Raw genomic sequence first — 20,036 nt, 5'->3', positions numbered from 1 at the left:
TGGGTAAGAGCACTGTAGCTGATGTCAAGAAGACCCGAGTTCAAATCCTGCCTCAGATGCTTACTAGCTTTGTGACCTGGGCAAGTCACTTAGCCTTCTCAGCTTTAGTTTCCTCGTCCATAAAATGGGGGTAATAATAGCACCTGTCTCACAGAGGTGTTGAGAAAATCAAAGGAGATAATATGGACAGTGCTTTGCCAACCTGCTGTCTATCCATGCATCTCCCATCTCATACTCATTTGTTGTACCCAAGACGTTACGTTTTATCATTATCTTAGATTCAAATTTATTACTATGAAAATCTTTTTGGATTATTAACATCTATTTGTTAGCTCTCCCTCCCATTTTTGTGTCTACTACAAATTTTATATGAGCATACCACCTATACCTTTATCCAAGTTATTGATAAATGTTAAATAGCATAAGGCCAAGTAAAGATTCCTAGATTACTCCACTGGAGACCTCTTGCCATGTTGACATTAAATCATCAACAAATACGCTTTGAGTCTGACTATCCAATCGGTTCTTAATCCGTTTGATTATATTATTGTCTAATCCAGATCTCTGTGTCTTCTCCACAAGAACAGGATGAGATATTTTATCAAAAACTTAGCTAAAATTTAGGTAAACTATATCTGCAGAATTCCCCTTATTTCTTAGTTAGCAGTCATGTCAAAAAAGGAAATGAGGTTAGTCTAGCATGACTGGTTCTTGCTGAAGCCCTGTTGATTCTTTTTAATCATCATTTTTCTTAACTAGTAGCTCGCCAGCCATCTCTTTAATAATTCATTCTAGAAGTTACCCAGGATTTGAAGTTAAGCTTACTGACCTGTAGTTTGCAAAGTCAGTTTTACTCATTTGAACATCAAGACAACATTTTCTCTTGTCCAAGCTTGTGTTACCACTCTCATTTTCTAGGATTCTTCAAATAATTGTCACCGACAGTGGCTCAGCAATCACCTCTATTAGTTTTTTCAGTGCCCAAGGGTGTAATTCATTTGGGCAATTGACTTGAATTCATCAAGGGCAATTAAGTTCTCTTATAACTCTCTCCTTTGTTATCTGGGGTATTAATTCCCTCCTAGTTGTTTTTGTTCAGTCATTTCCACTCTAAACATATTCTTCTTTACAGTAAGAGAAAACAGAAACAAAAATTTGACTTGACCAACTCTACCTTCACTCTGTTGTTAATTCTGCTCTCCACAAACAAAGGGCCTTTACTTTCTTTGATCCCAGTTTTTGTCAGCTTAAGCTTCCCTCTGTAGCCTCAGCTCACCATGGGCTTTAGCATTCCTGACGCTATTTTTACAAGACCATGCCATGCTCTTACATTCATCCTCTGTTATCTGGCCTTGCTTCCATCTTCTTTACAGTTCTTTTTAAAACCACAGTTGATGTGAGTTCCTTGTGCATTCATATCGGTCTCTCCAGACAAACCACATCCTTCTTTCTTACTTGGAATTGTTTCCTTTTGTGTCTTCAAAATTTCATTCTTGAGTTATCTCCCATCCCACCTGAACTGACTTCCCTTGAAGCACATGGGATTCTATCAAACTTTTCCTTAAAACTCTCTAAAAATAGATTTATCAAAATCTAGGGTGTTTGCCAGACTAGACCCAGATTTCATCTCCTCTGTCATGAACTTTATGGGAAACAGTCATTTCCCCCAGCGTTCCCATCATTTCTACCTCAGCAAGCCCTATCAATGAGAATCAGCTTAGAATAGAATATTCCCCTTGTTGTTTCTTCCACCTTTTCAAAAATGAAGTTATCTCTAGGGTGAAACAATCGATCATTAACTGCTGTTCTTTTGGCAGAGAGAGAGCTCCAGTGGATACCTGGATAATTGAAGTCCCTTAGTACTGCTATCTAATGCCTCAGTACCAGGCTCAGGATCTGTTTCCCAAACTCATCTTTTCACTCTTTCTGTCCATTTGATCTGAATGGAGTCTGTTCCAAAGACAAAATTACTTTTTTCTTCCTTTTTTGACCTTTACTTAATATTGTCATGCTTCTCCCTTTGGTTCCTTTATTTCCTCAATTTCCTCACATGAATATGATACCTTCTTAATATATAATGCCATGACACTCTGCACCCTCCCCCCCCTTTCTTTTAAATAAAGTATACTCATCTAAAGCAACAGGCCAGTCATGGGTTTCATAACACCACATCCCAGTGATATATAGGAGATCAGATTTGCATTTGTGTATAAATGTTTCAGACTATGGGATTTCACTATTTTTCTTGGATTTTCTCTCCTCTGAATTTCTAGGTGTCTCAGCTGCTAGTCTTCCTTCTTTCTGGCTACTCTCTATAATAAAGTATATTTTGGGGAAAATACTGGACAGTTTTCCTCCTCTGTTCCTTTTAGTTTAAAATCCTTTTGATTAGATTTCTAAGACAGCTGGCAAATAGAGCCCACGTGCTCTGTTGTTGTTCATGCAGTGTGAAGATCGAGAGGAAGGCACAGACCCCTGCTGTGGACAGTTTATGAGAGGACATGGACAAGAATCACACAGAATAAGAAGACATGGATAGACTGCAGTCTGCATCATTTTTGTGGAGGAGAAGAATGGGGGGGGTGTATCCTCATCACTGATAACACAGATGCATTGAAATATTATAACTCACAAAGCACTTTCCCCAAAATAACCTTGGGGGACAGGTGGTGCAAGCATTGTTAGCCACATTTTACTGATGAGGAAACTGAGGTTCAGAAGAGTTCTGTGCCCACAATCTCAAGTGAGCAAGTGTGAGTGTGAAAACTCAACTGTAGCTCTTCTGATTTAGTCCAGCAGTGTGCTTCCCTAGGATACAGAGTACAGCATGATAGGTTTATATTTGATGTATGTGACACGCTTTAAAGGATCATTATGAGAAGCAAATGACTGAGCAGAGAAATGGGTTTCTGTTGCCACAGAATTTGCTGTCATTGTTGAGGTCCACACAGCCACTTGTTCCAGTGTTTATCCAGTTGCATGTGATGAAGATCAATCTCTAAGCAAGTATGAGTTTGTGGTCACCAGTGGAGGTCCCATAGCTACTGATCGAGGTAGGAACTCCTGAGAAATGTTAATTTTTCGTAAGAAAAGTCACATGCCATGAAAAATAAGGAAAAAGAGAATGTTTATTCATATATTTTCCCTTTCTTACTGATGGTTCTAATGCTCATTTTGTCTATCTCTCTTGCCAGTTGGACCTACCATCTTGAACAAAATTGAAGCTGCTCTCACCAATCAGAACCTTTCAGTGGATGTTGTGGATCAGTGCCTGGTTTGCCTCAAGGAAGAGTGGATGAAGTAATGATGCAATAAACATTTATTAAGTGCCTGCTAGGTAGAGAGTATTGTAGTACGCTCTAGGAGAGAGGAAAAGTTGAGATGAAATGTGTCCTTCATTGTTAAGGAGTTTACAGCCTAGCAGTGGGATAAAATGGCAACACAAATACACATTATATCATAAGTGCATTGAGGAGTTTACAAAAGAGAGTGTTATACAGAGTTCGAGGGGGAATCATTACTTATGTGGGAACACAGGAAAATCAAGAAAGGTTTCCTAGAGGAGGTGGTATTTAAGTTGGACTTTTAAAAGATGAGGAGGAAATCAACAGACAGGTAAGGGGGAACCTCCAGGAATAGAGAAAAGTGTGAAGAGAGGCACAGAGCTCTGAGATTACAGTGTGTGGTTGGGGGCAAAGTATATAGTCTGGATGGATGGAAAGTTGGGAAAGTAGCATACATCAAGAATTAAATGCTAGGTAGGTTTGGATTTTCACTTGGTAGCCAGTGGCAAGCCATTGAAGACTATTAAGGAGAGGAGTGGCATGACCAAATTGATGTTTAAGGAAGATTATTCTGGCCAGAGATATTTGAAATGTATTGAAGCAAAGAGAAGGGGGCTACTCTAGCACTCTGAAGTAGCTGGTAAGAGAAGCCTGTACTAGGATGATAAAAGTGGGAATAAAGAAAGGAGGCAGATGGTGGAAAAGATGTTTTGGGGGTAGAATTGACAGTCTGTTAACTGATCAAATATGAAAGTTGAGGGGAAGGGAAGAATCAAAGGTAACCCTAAGGTTATAAAGACAGGAGACTGAATGAATGCCAATACCATAGATCAGTGGTGTCCAACTCAAATAAAAATGGATCCTTGGGGGACACATATTGACTTAGAAAACTACAAATTAACACTATTTTTGTTAAGCATTTCCTCATTCCATTTTAATTTGGTAGCCACTCAGTGAGTTTTTCAGCTCACATTTGACACCTCTGCCATAGATAGAAATAATGAAATCCAAAAAGGCAGCAGTTGCAGGAAGAAAAAAGATGATGAGTTCAGCTTTTAATATGTTGAATTTAAGTTACTATCTGGATGTTCAAGGGAAATTCAGGGGAAAATTCCTGGAGGCAGTTCAGATATGTTCCTGAAGCTTAGGATATGAGAGATGCATTTGAGAATCATCTGCACAGAGGTAGTAGTTGAAGCTATGGAAGTAAACGAGATTACCAAGGAGTAGAGTAGAAAGAGAAAAAATAAGAGGGCCAGCTACTCCTTGTAGTATACTGACGTTAAGAGGTCAAGAAGATGGTGACTGTTCAGTCAGTCAGTCAATCAGTAAGCATTTATGAACTGCCTTTTTTGGGCTTGAGACTGTCAAGTACTAAGTGTACAAAGACAAAAACGAATCCCTTCTCATAAGGAGCTTATGTTCTGACAGGGAAGGTAATGTACTCGTGTGAGCACATGCAGAATATTTATATAGTGAATACAAGGTGGTTTTGAAAAGAAGAGAGCTGGGGGAAATCAAGAAAGGCCTCATGTAAAAGGTGGCAGAGTTGGGTGTGTATTCCAGGCATAGGGGAGACAATCAGTGCAAAGACACAGAGACGGTCAGTGAGCTATCAGCAGGCCGATTTGGCTGGACTGTGGAGTGTGTAGGTCAGAGTGATGCATAAGATGACTGGAAAGATGAGAAAGGACCAGATTGTGAAGAGCTTTGATTGCCAGATGACAGTTCTGGAGTTAATAGAGAGCCATGGGAGTTAATTTGGCATGGGAGGAAATTACATGGTTGGAACTGCACTTTGGCAGCTACATAGGGATAGATTGGGCAAGGAGATGAAATGGTCCAGGTAAATGGTTGATAAGGGATTGAACAAGGTTGGTGGTTATGTGAGTGGAGAGGATGGGACATATTTGTAAGATGGGCAGGTGAGAGATGACAAGATCTGGCAACCAATTAGAAATTTGGGGAGCCAAGGATGATAACCAAATTGCAAACCTAGGTTACTGAAAAGGGTGTGTCCTTGACAATAATAGGGAAATTTAGCAGAAGGGTAAGTTTGGAGGAAAAGATGGTGCATACTGTTTTAGATATGCTGAGCTTCAGATGCCTTCCATACATCAAGTTCAAAATGTCCAGTAGTCACTTTGTGATAAGAGTCTGGAGCTCAGAAGACACTAGAGCTAGATCTGTAGATCTGGGAGTTATTGGCACCTAGCTCAGTCTTCCTTTCCTCCTCAACTCCTGGCCTCATACTAGAGGACTGTTTACTCAAATTCCCAATTCCTCATTTTTCTCAAATCTTATAGTGTATTCTTTTGTTCCTCCTTAGCCCTGCATAGACAGTTATATTCTGGAGCTCACCATTACCTACAGGTGTTCTCCTTCCCTGATCAAAGACTCTGGCATTAATCTTATTCACATTTATCATTTCATCATCACCTGTGCCTCACCCCTCCTAAACCTATTCTTTGCTCTCGTTTTGACCAGCAACCGCTTCGCTCTGCTGATTTCACTTTCGTCCCTTCTCAACTTGATCCATTTAGTGAATTAGTTCAACCTGATACTATCCTCTACTTTCAAATGCCTTGTCCTGTCACTACTTATCCCCTGTCAACCCCCAACCCTAGATTATTCCTACCATCCACTTCTGTTTCAGCTTAACATGAAGCCAAACAAAGGTGAAAGAAGTTACACAGTATGCTGACAGGTCCCTTCTAACTTTAACTGGGTCCTCACTACAGTAAGTCAATCTTTTTATTCCTCCTTAACTGATTTCCTGTCTCACTACCCACAAAAGTTACTGCAAATCTTCTCTTCTCTCCCTAGCCTCCCACACCTCATACTTCCCCCTTGCTCAGATGAAGGCCTCACTTCTTTTCTCCATCTGAAAATCCCTCGAAATCATCCCTTAGTCTCCCTTCTTCTTGCCACACATAGCCAACCCTCTACCTATGTCCTTGATGCCATCCCATTTGGTTTTCTCTACCAAACTGCCCCTCTTTAGCTAATCTTCAAGCTCTTCCTATCTGTTGGTTCCTTCTCTGTTGCCTTCAAACATGCTTAAGTCTTCCCCATCCCAAGACCTTCATCCTACACCTTCCCTTCAAACAATTATCCTACTTCTCTCCTCCCTTATCCTACTTCTCTCCTCCCATTCTTAGCCAAACTCTTAGAAAAAGCTGTCCACACTCATTGCCTCCTCTTCCTTTCTTGTACTCACTTCTGGTCTTCAGTCTCACTTCAGAACTCATCACTCAACTGAAACTGCTCTTTCCAAAGTTACCAGTGACCTCTTAATTGCCAAGTTCTGTTCTCAGTCTTTAAACTTCTTACCTAACCCTGTTGACCATTCTCTCCTGGATGCTCTTTCTTCTCTGGGTTTTTATGATACAACTTTCTGTCCACTCCTCAGTCTCCTTTGTTAGCTCATCGTTGATAGCACACAGTTAACTGTGGGTATTCCTCAAGGCTCCATCCTGAGCCCTCGCCTCTCTCTGTACTCTCTTGGTGACCTCATCAGGTCCCATGGGTTTTAACTATCATCACTATGCATACTTGCAGATCTATATATCCAGCCCCACCCAGTCTCTCCCCTGAACTTCAGTGTCACATCACCAACTGCCTATTGACTGCTCCAAATTGGATAGACATCTCAGACTCAGAACAGCCAAAATAGAATTCAGTATCTTTTCCCCCAAACCCACCCCTCTTCTAAATTTCTTTCAAAATGTGCCACTATTCTCCAGTTCCCTAGGTTTGTAAGATGAACATTATCTCCCCCCTTTCCCCACATATCCAATCAATTACCAAATCTCATCTTTTTCCTCTCAGTAACATCTCTCACATCCACCCCTTCCTTATACAGCCACTACCTTAGTTGAAGCCCTCATCACCTCTTGCCTAGGCTATTAAAATAGCCTCACAGTGGTATTTCTACCCTAGCTTTCTCCTCCAGCCTCCTCATCACACTGAAAGTGATCTTCTTTAATCATAGAAGTGAGTGTGTGGAATGAAGCGTGTGGCTTTCTGTCTTGTGCTTTCCCCTTTTCTCCATCTGAAAATCTGAGCTTCAGGAACCTATCTGAATTGCCTCTAAGAAATCTTCCCCTGAATATCCAAATAGTACCTTAAATGGTAGTGAGATAGGGAATGAAATTCCACTGTCTTCCTTTTGCCTCTAGGATAAAATATAAACTTGTTTGTTTGGCTTTTAAAGTCCTTCATATCTTGGCTGTAACTGTCTTTTCATCTTCACTGTAAATTCTCCCAGAATTCTGCATTCCAGCCAAACTGCCTCTTTTCTCAATCTTCACACATGATGATACATCGCCCAACTTGATGCCTTTGTACCTATGTGACCCCTAAGCCTGGTGCATTGCCATGCTTCCTTACCTCTGCCTTATAGAACCCCTTTCTTCATGACATAGCTCAAGTACTATCTATCATCTACATGAAGCCTTTCCTTAATCCTCCTAGCTGCTAGTGCCTGCTTAATTACCTTGTATTCTCTTTCTATTTCTTCCACATATAGGTATATATGTACTTTTTTCCTCTATTAAAATGTAACTCCTTGCACTTAATAAAAAGCTTGCAAATAAAATGATTGGTATGGAGATGGACCCATGACAGTTGATGAAGTGAGAGAATAGAAGGAAAAAGGCAGCCAAGAAGGCTGCCTTATGGTACACCTATAGTTAGTGTGTGTGATGTGGATAATGATCCACAAAAGAGACTGAGAAAGAAGTGGTCAGCGACCTAAAAGGAAAACCTAGAGAGCACTATCCCCAAAACTCAGGGAGCAGAAGGTAGGCAATAGTGGCAGATACTGCAGAGAGATAAAGAAAGATGTGGATACGATAAGGTTGGCAGCCAGATTGTGGAAGGAAGCATAGGCTGCTTTTTCAAGGAATGCAGCTGAAGAAGGGAGGTGAGATAGAGGATGATACCTTTCAGAGGTGGAAGCATCCAACAACGTAGAGAGAAGAGAGAACAGTTGACAAGGGAGGAAAAAGAAGAATGTCTGAAGCAGACGAGAGGGGTATCCAGTAATAAGTGTGTGTCAAGTTGTATTGAGATTAGAGAGGATGTGCACTGAAAAAAGTATTTGTATCTGATAATTGTATTTGATTGTATTTGATAATTATATAATGTTAAGGGTAGTTTTAGTAGAGTAGTTGGGGGAAAAATATAACAGCTTTTCAAAGAAGTTTATCCAGTAAAAGGAAAGAGAGAGTAGCTAAATTGACTAGTCAAAGGGAGGCTTTTTTAGAATTGATGAAGACCTAAAGATCCTTGGAGCCAGTGGAAAAAGAAAGTCTGAATATGTATGAGAGAACTGAAACAAGGTCCTGGAGGACATAGAAAGTAACTAGGTCAAAGGTGAAAATAGACTAATTAGCCCTGGTGTGAAGTAAATCTGTCTTTTCTTCTTTGATGGGAAGAAAGGAGAGAAGATTTGATTATGCTTAGAAGGTTTTAGGAATGCATTAAAAGAACTGAGGGTGTTCATTTTGGATGCAGTAAGTATTCTCATTAAGATTAAGGAGGTTTAGCAAAAATACAGCTCAACTTTACATGAATGTTTTCACAATGTCTGGAGTATATGCTAGTGAATAAGGCAGAGGCTATTGGTTATGTAGCTCAGCCTTACCTTCTCTTCTGTAGAAATTATGGTTAAGTTAATAGAGTATAAACCAGGGGTGGGGAACCTGTGGCCTGGAGGCCACATGTGGCCTTCTAAGTCTTTGGGTGCAACCTTTTGACTGAGTCTAAGTTTTACAAAACAAATCCTTTTGCTTAGGGGATTTGTTCTGTGAAGTTTGGATTCAGTCACCTGAGGACCTACAGGCCACAGGTTCCCCACCCCTGGCATAAATCATACATTGAGTTGACCAGGGTTCCCCTTTCCTAAGATAATTTATTTTGCTTCTTTGTGTTCTTCTCATTTATGGTCATTTTGTATTGAATAGAGGAACACACACAGTTATCTATGCTTAGGAGCAACCAGTTTTTCACATTTAAGAAAATATTGTTTGCTAAATTGCAGTTTTTCTATTTTAGACTTGACATATAGGGTAGCCTTTGACAGGTAAATGAGTATTTCTAAAACTTTTATGCATCACTTGCTCTTTAGAATGTCAATTTCTGGAGCCATTTGAGTTCCACCTTAGCCATATAAGAAGGAGAATCTTGTGTGACAAGAGACACCTGCAGAACTGCCTTGGCCATGTAGTCCTTTGGCTGCTGCAGGAGGAGACTGAACACTGTAATTATCGTGTTTTGTGTTTTGTAGCAAAGTGAAGGTGCTTTTCAAATTCACCAAAGTGGACAGTCGGCCCAAAGAGGACACCCAAAAACTTCTGAGCATTCTGGGAGCAGCTGAGGAGGACAATGTAAAACTCCTGAAGTTCTGGATGACTGGGTTAAGCAAGACCTACAAATCACATCTTATGTCTACAGTTCGAAGCCCTACTTCCTCAGAATCTCGAAACTGATGACGTAATGGGAGTATATCTCAGGATAAGTCTCCTGGGAATCTAGTTATTCATTCTCATTTCTGCTATACCCCACCGCAGGTCATGTGAATCACAAAATACAGATGTCCACAAATTCCACTTGGAGAACTGTATGTTTAATCTTTGAATTGCTCAAAAATGAGATATTTGTCACCCAGAAATGTAGACTGATAATCCTAATTTCTGGCCTCCATATGTTAGTTGTGGCTAATCTTGTTTTTCAGCACAGTCCTTTAAACTGTATAAATATCTTCAAACTTAAGAAGGAATAGCCCACCCACACAGTGACAATGGAAAACTTAAACAGCTGGATTCTTATCTGTATCAGTTCATCTCTTGACACTGGCAATGGAGAGAGAAGCTATAAGAAAAAGTTGCGTTTGTTAGCTCTAAAGAATTTTCATCTCAATTTTTAGAAAAGAAACAAGCTGGGGCTAGGGTTGGACTTTGCTACAGATATCTTTTTTGAACACTTCCAATTTGAGATTGAGCAAGACTTACTGTGATTTTTCAGAAAACATTCAGGGTACACTCAATTCCCTCACTATTTTTAGAAATCTAATCTCAAGGCTGGGATCTGCTCTGTGTCTTTGGAAAAGATTTCGAAAGTTACAGCAGCTATTTATTCTTACATGCATTTGAATTCTATTTGAAGTGAGAAGAGTAAGAAATTGATTATTTTTGGAATGGAAATCCAGTAACAAGCTAAGGATACTCATTTGCAAAATGTATTCTGGCTAGCCTTCTCTGTAGTTGCATGTGAAAATAACTTGTGACCTCCAGTTTTGAAGAGGCTTATTGTTTTATATAAAAGTGTTACTTTTGCCTAAATAGCCAATATAGACATTTGATTTCCCAACCTGAGAAAACGTGAACTAGAGTCTAATAATAACATTTAGATCCTGACTTTTCATTTTATTTAGCCATAATAGGGTATTTATAAAATTTACCATAATTTCATTTCAGAATCACTCTGCCCTTCATAACTTGTTAAAGCCTTGACTAGAGGCAACCAAAAGCAATGTCAAGATCATACTAGATTTTTCAATTTCATCAGTGCACTGCACTTGCATTTCTAACAAGACTTGGTGATTTTGCAACAACTTTTTTGCTGATTTATCTAAGGGGGTGGGGGTTTGTGGGTGTTTATTTAAATTATATTTAACACAAAAACTAAGTTTTTAATGTCATTGTTAACTCTATAATGCAAAAGCATTAAAACACAATAAAGATGTATTTTTGTAAGCTGGAGAACATACGTATTTTTGATGTAGTATGTGAAACATAGTTGGCTTCAGCAATGGAAAGTGTTAAGGACAATTTATAAGAAATAGGTTACCCACTGAAATATATATAATCACAAGTTACTTAGTGATATTGGAAAACCTTCCCCACGGTGTAGTTACTCTTTTGAAGATATCAATTCTAGGTGTTAAGTGGTTTGCCTCTTAATAAATTTAAAAATAAATCTCATGTATTTTTTGGACATGGCCAATTTGAGAAGTTGTTTTGCTGAAGCATGCATGTTTAAGTTTGTTTTTTTTTTCTTTTCCTTTTTCCAATGGGGGAAGGGGCGGGAGAGGTAGGTGGGAGAGAAAATAGATTTTTGTCAACTAAAAAAAGGGCTTGAATCTATTTAAGAAGATGGTTGCCTTGAAAGATTACTAGATTACTTGGACAAGTTAGGACATATACCTTTAATTGGTGCTGTGAAAACAAAATCATGGCATTATGGATTTATAGCTGGAAGGGACCTTAGCCATCCAGTACAACCTCCCTATCTTCCCAGATGAGGAAACTCCCTCTACCAATGTAGATTTGCACCTATTCTGCAACTTAAGAGTCTTAGAGAAGTGCCTGGAATACTTAGATGTTGATGTATTAATAACATTCTGAAATGACAATTTCAGTGTTGAGTTACATGTGTTTTTGAAAATGAGGAGATGGAGTAGCCAGCCACAAAGTTCTAGTCAAAGGATAATTTGAATTCAGTTCAAGACATTTAATAAGCATACTGATCCAAGATATAGTGGAAAGACTGAAGGTCAAGTTCTTAATATACCCCACTGAAAAATACAATAGAAATATCACAAAAAAAGAAAATTTTAAAATGAGAAAAGCAGAAGGCCAATACAACTACAAATAGAGAAATGAATCAGTTAAAATATCTGGAGAAGGGAGGAAGGAAAAAAAAAAGGCAAAAAAAGAGTTCCACAATGAAAAGCACTATTGAAAACCTCAAAGAAGCAATTACAGTGGAATAGAACTAGTGGCACATAATGCAGGCTAGCCAGAAGTAGACTTTTAAAAATCTAAACTACTGGAAGACATTCAGACCCAAAGGACAGATCTGGAGGTCAAATCCCAAATCAAAAGCCTCACTATTACTGATACTACAGATAATCATCAAAGAAAATTTCCTAGAACTGGCAAGAGCAGCCAGTGAATTACCATTAGAATCCACAAAACACACACATTGAAAGACCCAGGATTTAACATGCTTAGATACATCATAGTTAAACTCCCAATATTTAAATATAAAGAAAAAATATTACAAGCTGCCAGAAGTGAATAATTTATCATAGAAACTCATTTCTGCTCATAGGCTTTTCAAGGACAAAGACAAGGGAAGACTGCATAAATATACACAAGATGGCTTCCCAAATGGAACCATAACTCCTACTCATCTACTTCAACAAAAACTTTAAAACAGCATCAAATAAAATTATGAGCAAGAGATACAATGAGTAACTACAGTAAGTTACTTCACTGCTGAACTGCACAAAAAATCAGAAGACCAGAACCAACCTAGGTAAATAAAATGGGATTCTCCCAGAATGACCCTAGAGACAGACCAGAGACACCTATAAAAAGATTTCTGGAGGCAGCAAGAGTGGAAGGTGCCTGAAAAAAAGCCCTAATATGGTCAGAAACCCATCACATGGACCTTGGAAGTGAACATAAGTGGCAGCTCTCAAACCAGGCCACTCCAGGCCCAGACGCGCCAAGGTTACTAGCACTCTGTCCTGAGACTCCATTTAGAACTCTGAAGATCCAGTGCTGTGAACCTCAAAGATATAGGGAAAGTGTAGGCAGGGAATCTACCAATATTCTTTCTGTGTAAACAAACTCTCAAGAAATAGTCAGTACAGAAGCACACGTGCACCATGGTGAAACTATGCAGGTCTGATTACCTCATGATCTCGGTCCTAACAAAAAGCTATAATTCAGGAACTAAGATGGGAGAGAAACCACTATAAAAAAATTATTTTATGATCCAGTCCAAAAGAAGAAAGTAACTTCATAACAACTGCAAGTAGTGACTCAAAGGAAAAAATAGATTTTCCACAAGGACAACATGAATGTCTAGAATAAATCAAGCAACAGGTTAAAAAAAATCTTGCAGAGAGAACTGGAAGAATGGTTTACAATAGAAAGTGGGAAACTCTGCCCAAGTAACAGACTGTAAAAATTCATATGGACCAAACTTTATCATTGATTTCCTAAGACAGCAAGAAAGAACAAAATCAAAAGATTAAAACAATAGAAGAAATCATAGGTTATCTGCTATCAAAAGTAACTAACCTGAGAAAGCAGTGCAAGGAGAGAATGTTTAAGAATCATCAAACTCAGATGCAGTATGATTATCTGGAGTTCAAACCGCAGCTAAAAAAATCCAAACGATTTGGATCAACAATATAAGGAAATTAATGCAACATTGAAGCATTAAACTTAGAAGTGAACAGTGAACTTAGAACTGGCCTTAAGAACTTCAACCAGTCTCTTCCAGAGTTGCTGAAGATCTAGAATCCATATTTTTTTTAAGAATCTATTTTTGAAAAAATAGAAACCCCAGAAAATGAAATGGAAAGTTTGAAAGAGAACTGTCTATTTTCCACCAACAAAGAATGGCTATATTCTTTTGAAGAGAAGCTAACTTTATTCAAAGTTCACACCATAGGAGGAGCACTGGGATGGAGAAGCAATGAGAGAGACTATGTCATCATGAAGATAGACTCAAGGCCCAGCTTCAGTGTTCTATGTCCAAGCAGGCAAAGGCCTTAATGAAAGGTAAGCAACAAACAGAAGGCACTTCACAGTTTGAAAAGACAAGCTGATGCTTTAGAAGATGAACTGGTTACCAGCACTATTACAGATTCTGGCATGCAGCTTGTCACAACTGGAAGTTTCCCCACTTGAAGACTCTCATCTCACAAGAAACCAGGGAAGGGCCTTGTCACAATGACTTGGCCGCAAGAGACTCTATGGGACACTTTATGCCTTATATACCTGAGGAAGTGTCTACTACCTCACTAGCTGGCAAGTCAGATTGGCTAATTGGCAGTCTTACCTGACCTTGCTAAAAACCAACTCAGATCCAGGACCTTCTTCTTAAGAACAGTATATTTTATGCTATGCATGCAAAGATTTTTGTAAGTTGTTTGTACATTTGGAAATACCAATGCACAAAATTCAAACGGGGTGTGAAATTAATACCACAGGTTTGTTTTTTTTAATAAACACATCACTCCTCTGAAATACACATTGCAGGGTATAAATTGAAAGATCTGTACTGATGTAGCAGAACACCTTGCTTAATTTAAATTCCTCTACATTTCTTAATCTTTTCTAGTTTGTGTTTTGCATGAAATACATTTTCATATAAAAAAAGATTTAAAAAAATCATTAAACTCCCTGAAAAGCACAATTTTAAAAATGGATACTATGTTTCAAGAAATCATGAGTAAAAACTGCCCATATCCCTTAGAATCAGAGGGCAAAATTAAACTAGAAAAAATCCATTTGATCATCTAAAAGAAACTCCAAAAGGAAAAGTCCCAGGAATGTAAAATACCAAAATACAGAGCTTCCAAGACTAAAAAAAAAAATACTGGAAGCAACTAGAAAGACTTCAAGTACCAAGGAACCAGTCAGAATTATACAAGACCTGGCAGTTTCTTCTATAAACAATAAAAGATCTTGGAATATAATACTCCAAAAGGCAAAAGATATAAGTTTACAACTAAGAATATGTTAACCTACAAAGCAGAATATAATCTTACAGGTGTTGGGGAGAGGAGAAAAGGGGGGAATAGGCTTTTAATGAAATGGAGAATTTTCAAGAATTACTGATAAAAGGAAGTGCTGAATTACAATGGATTGCTAACATTCTAAGAGTGAGAAGAAATGTGTCCCTTTAGAACCTAATTTCTTCAAAACGTATTGACAGAATTAAGAAAAACAGAACACAGGGCAGCTAGGTAGCACAGTGGATAGAGCAGCGGCACTGAAGTCAGGAGGACCTGAGTTCAAATTTGGCCTTAGACCAACCACTTGACACTTACTAGCTGTGTGACCCTAGGCAAGTCACTTAACCCCAATTGCCTTTAAAAAAAAAGAAGAAAAACAACACCAGGGTGTGGATTGATTTTGTTCTGAGACTTTTAAGAGGGAAAAGAGAAGGTAGCGCAAAAGATATATACTAGTATACAAAGGGGGATGTTAGGTGGCACAGTGGATTCAAATCTGGCCTCAGACACTAACTAGCTGTGTGATCCTGGGCAAGTCACTTTACCTTGTTTGCCTCATTTTTCTCATCTGTAAAATGAGCTGGAAAAGGAAACGACAAACCATTCCAGTATTGATATGCCACAAAAACCCCAAATAGGGTCACCAAGAGTTGGACAGGACTGAACAATAACTATACAAAGGAGGAAGAAGGGAGTGGAACTTACTATTTCTCCTAATTCAGGTGTATGAAAAACATACAAACATTAAGGAAGAGGTGGAAGAAGCAGGCGTCAGAGGAACCTCTTAGCCAGACAAAGAAGGACTGAACACACACACACACACAGAGTTCAGTGTAGAAATATATCAAAGTCAAAAGGAAAATACAGATAGGGAGAAGCAAAAATACTGGGGAGGCAATAGTCTCAAAAAAGACTTCCTGATCCTGGAGGGTGAAAATTAAAAGGAGGGAAAGCCAAGAACTGGAAACTAGAGGTGCCAAGGGGGAAGTAACTGAACAAATTAATTTAATACAATGTTACTGCACAATGGGAAATTACTAAAGGGACAGAAAAATGTGGGAAGCATGAATTTATGCAGAATGAAGTGAGCAGAATCAGAACAATTTATACAATGACAATATTGTAAAGAAACAGCTTTGAAAGACTTAAAAATGCTGATCAAAGCAATCAACCTATGATAAAGCATGTTGTGAGAGGTGATGGACTTAAGGTACAAAGGAGATATTTTTTGGACATGCCAATGCATGTAGTTGTTTTGCTTGACTATGCTTATTTGTTACAAAGTCCCCTCCCCCTTTTATTTTTGGAAAGGATGAGAGGGCAGCTTTAGTGATGACAAAAAAAAAAAAAAGAGGGCCTTTGAACCTTCCCCCTCATCAATAGTGGTTTATTTTGTTTCCAGTTATTTGCTACTCCAAAATGCTGCCACATATACTGAAGAATTTTTTTTTTAAATGCATAGGACAAGTTCAGAATGAAAAACAAAGACAAGAGAGAGGACTTAGGTTCAGATCCCACATATGATATTTAATATGTGACCTTGGGCAAGGGCTTCAATTTCATTATCTATAAGATGAAAGAGTTGGACTACACGGCCTCTGAATTTTCTTCTAGTCTAGATATATGATCTCAGTTCTTTAAGACTCCATGAATTTTATCCTTGGATTTCCAGCCCACCTTCCAATATGTCAACTTATGTTGAGGGCACTACCATTATTTCCAGTTGCCTGGGTTTGTAACCTCAGAAGCATCTTTGATTCCTTCCTGACTAATTCAGTGCTCTCCACATCTCACACAGCCACCACTCTAGGGACTTCATCACTACTTAATTGGTCTCCCTGCTTCCACCTCTCCCTTCTCTAATCCATCCTTCACATAGGTACCAAAATATTCTTCCTAAGGAAGAGTTATGACCATGTCACTTCCCTCTCAAATATCTTCTGTGGTTCAAAACTGTCTATGTCATAAAATACAAAGATTATATAAAAATTGATTCATTGTGTACCACAGTCAATCAGTCAATCAACAATACCTATTATGTGCCAGGCATTGTGCTAGCCACTGGGAGGAGAAACAATTCTTGTTCATAATAAACTTATATTCTTAACAGGAGAGACAACAAATACATAAAAATATTCCGCATAAATATAAAGTTAATAAATACAAAAACTAAATTAAGTAGTTAAATATAAGGTAGTTTGGGAAGAAAGGGTAGATGGTTGGGGGGCAGGAAAGGCTTTAAAGTGGTGCCTAAACTCCCTCTTAAAAGAAAAGAGGGATTCTGTGAGGGGAAGATAAGGAGGGAGTGGGCAACTGGCCAGCATAGAGAATATGAGGAACAGAGAAAATGTCAATTTTGGCTAGACTGAAGAATATAGGGTGGGAAAGAAGTTGGGGTTAAGTTGTGTAGGGCTTTAAAAACTAAACAAAAGTGTTTATACTTGATGCTACAGACAATAGGAAATCACTGAAGTGACTTAGTGAGATCTTCACTTAAGGAAAAGTACTTTGGTAGCAATTTGTATGATGGAAGGCCTGGAGTGTAAGGGAACAATTAGGTTATGGCAATCATCTAGGCAGGTGAAGAGGGCTTGAATTAAGGTGGTAGGGTGTGAGTGACAACTCACTGAATGAATGTGTGAGGTGAGAGAAAGGAAATACAGGATAATGCTGATGACAAATGTGAGACCCCACAAGGATCGTGGTGCCTTTGACGAGAGGGAGAGGGAGACAGAGAGGGAGAGGGGGAGGAGGAGGGAGAGGGAGAGGGAGAGGAGAAAGAGCAGAGATGTGCATTTGCAGATCATAATGCAACAAAACGAATATTAAATAATGACACTACAACTCTAAAACTTTTACCTTTTAAATAATAAGTTGGTTGAAGAGTCATTTTTTAAAAAAGATAATGGCAATGAAAATGACAAAAGTACTACATATAAAAAAATGTGACTCGGCTGAAGCTCAGAGACAAATTGATAGTCCTGAATGTTGTATCAATGGGAAAGAGAAACTTAATAAATTGAACCTTCTTCTAAAACATGGAGGAAAGAAAGTAACAAAGCCATCAGACGAGCAGAAAGTAGCAGAGATATAACCAAGATAAGAACAGAACAGTCCAATTCAATTTTTTAAATGAAAAGTTAAATAAAACCAAGACTCTTTTTTAAAAAGACTAACAAAAATGATCAACCACTTGCAAGTCTCAAAGAACTGGGCAAACCCAAATCACCAAAATTAGAACTATCTGTGATCACAAGGGCAAAAGATATCCAGGAAACGGAGATGACTATCCCGCATCATGGAAGTGCGCTTGCCGGCCTGTACCTGGGGCCGGGCTCCCAGGGTGCTGGGCCAGGCGCGGGGAGGCAAAGCCTCTAACCAAACCAACCTCGAGCCGGAGCGGAGTGACCTCACTCTCCGGAAGTGACCAGAGGAGGCCGACCTGCCGCTGCCCCTCTCGTCTCCCTCGCTCCCTTGTGGGAGCACGGAGGCAAATATTTCTGAGGCTGCAAATCCAGGCGGCAGCTCTGTGGCCGCGGGCGCCTCGGGCAGGAGGCTCCGAGACCTGCGCGGCCTCGTCCTCGCCTTCGCCCCGGGCCGGGATCGCGTGGCCTCGAGCCGCGAGAAGCCTGCGAGGTCTGCGCGCCACGGTTGGCGCGGCGCAGGCGCAGTCAGGCTGGAGCATGTGGCGGATGCGCTGGCAGACGTTAGGCCTCACGGCCGTGAGTGTCGGCTTGGCTCTGGAGACCCTGGGCTTCTTGGTCGGCTGGCTGAGGCAGCACCTGCGCCGGCGACATCGGCCCCCGCGGCGGGAGGTGCTGTTCTTCCCCTCGCAGGTGACCTGCACCGAGGCCCTGCTGAACGCCCAGCGGCAGGGAGGCCCTCCGGAGGCGGCGCCGGCGGCCGCGGGGCCCGATGTCCGGAGGTCGCCCGGCCCGGCTGCGGGGGCAGCGGGCTCGGGCGCGGCGGCCGTGGCGGCCTCGAGCTGCCTGTGCCCGCTTCCGCACGGGGAGAGCTCCCTGAGTCGCCTGCTGCAGTACGTGCTGTCGGCCCACAGCAGCCTCGAGCTCTGCCTGTTCGCCTTCTCCAACCCGCAGCTGGGCCGCGCCGTGCACCTGCTGCACCAGCAGGGGGTCCGCGTGCGCGTGGTCACCGACTGCGACTACATGGCGCTCAACGGCTCCCAGATCGGCCGCCTGCGCAAGGCAGGTAGGAGCGGCCCCCCCCCCCCCCGGCCCCCCCCCCCCCCCGCCCCCCCCCCCGCTTGGCCCCCCGCTGTGCCAGGGCCCGCGGGGGCCTGCGTCCTCCTTGCCTGTGCACCCGCTACAGCGTGCGTGCGCGGTGTGGAGGCTCGTGCGCAGTGTGGAGGCTCCTCCGCAGTGCATGATATACATACCGTAATATACCATGCTCACGCACACACATCACTAGGTATAGATTGGACTTTAAATTGTGCATGTATTACATATGTATAATATATAGTGCATATATATATATATATATATATATATAGTATGTTACATATACACACACAGTTTATAATAAATGTCTCAGGACTTAACCTAACTTGTAGAGCTGCTATGAGAAGGGAAAAATGAGACGAGGAGTAGAGACTTTTCTCAGAAGAATTTGGATGTGTTTGCAAGTGTAACTCTGCAAAGTATACTTTTTTCCCCACAGAGAAAATGAAGCGAAATATACCTTTTGGTATACGAACAGTACAAAGTAGTAGTTTTTCAGCAATTGCGTGCTCTGTGCACCTAGCTTAGTTCATTTGTATTGCCAATGTGAGATATACATGGATTTTTGCACAGTATAAATTTTTTTGACACAGTATGGTGTCAGATTTTGGTATAAATAGCTTAGTAAATGGGAGTACTTTTAACTGTTGTACAGCTTCTTGTATGACTGATAAAATTAGACCAGGAAGTAATAAAATCAATTGAAAATCTAAAAATCTGTATAGAGATAACTTCTTTGCTCCTCCCTCCCGGATATTTGCCAAAACCATTTGGGGAAAAAAAAAGTAAATATTTTCAGTTAAATGCTACAGTACATAATTAGAGACAATCAGTGGGTGATTGTGAGCTTATTACACTGCAGTTATTAGCTTCTATCTTAATATCTTCTGTGTTCTTCAGCTGTGTACTAGACACATTAAGTCTTAAAGAGGGGCATAATTTAAGAAGTGGATAATTTAGCATATT

General features: G+C 40.3%; 2 protein-coding genes across 2 annotated transcripts in view; both read left to right on the top strand.

Moving 5' to 3' along the window:
* The window catches only part of FLCN (folliculin), a 28,603-nt gene extending 17,318 nt beyond the window's left edge, over positions 1-11,285 (top strand). The window contains exons 10-12 of the mRNA XM_027874845.1: positions 2,922-3,053; positions 3,195-3,300; positions 9,577-11,285. Of these exons, the coding sequence (XP_027730646.1) occupies positions 2,922-3,053; positions 3,195-3,300; positions 9,577-9,778 (440 nt within the window). The 3' untranslated portion in view covers positions 9,779-11,285. The remainder of the gene's footprint in view (positions 1-2,921; positions 3,054-3,194; positions 3,301-9,576) is intronic.
* Positions 11,286-18,512: 7,227 nt separating this feature from the next.
* Positions 18,513-20,036, top strand: part of PLD6 (phospholipase D family member 6) — a 1,954-nt gene continuing 430 nt past the window's right edge. Inside the window, exon 1 of the mRNA XM_027874436.1 lies at positions 18,513-19,038. Coding sequence (XP_027730237.1) covers positions 18,513-19,038 — 526 coding nt within the window. The remainder of the gene's footprint in view (positions 19,039-20,036) is intronic.

This window comes from Vombatus ursinus, unplaced genomic scaffold (assembly GCF_900497805.2).
Source record: "Vombatus ursinus unplaced genomic scaffold, bare-nosed wombat genome assembly UNPS02014807.1, whole genome shotgun sequence".
In the NCBI taxonomy this organism is placed as follows: domain Eukaryota; kingdom Metazoa; phylum Chordata; class Mammalia; order Diprotodontia; family Vombatidae; genus Vombatus; species Vombatus ursinus.
Note: the sequence above shows the minus strand (reverse complement) of the source record. Positions and strands in the feature narration are given on the sequence as shown.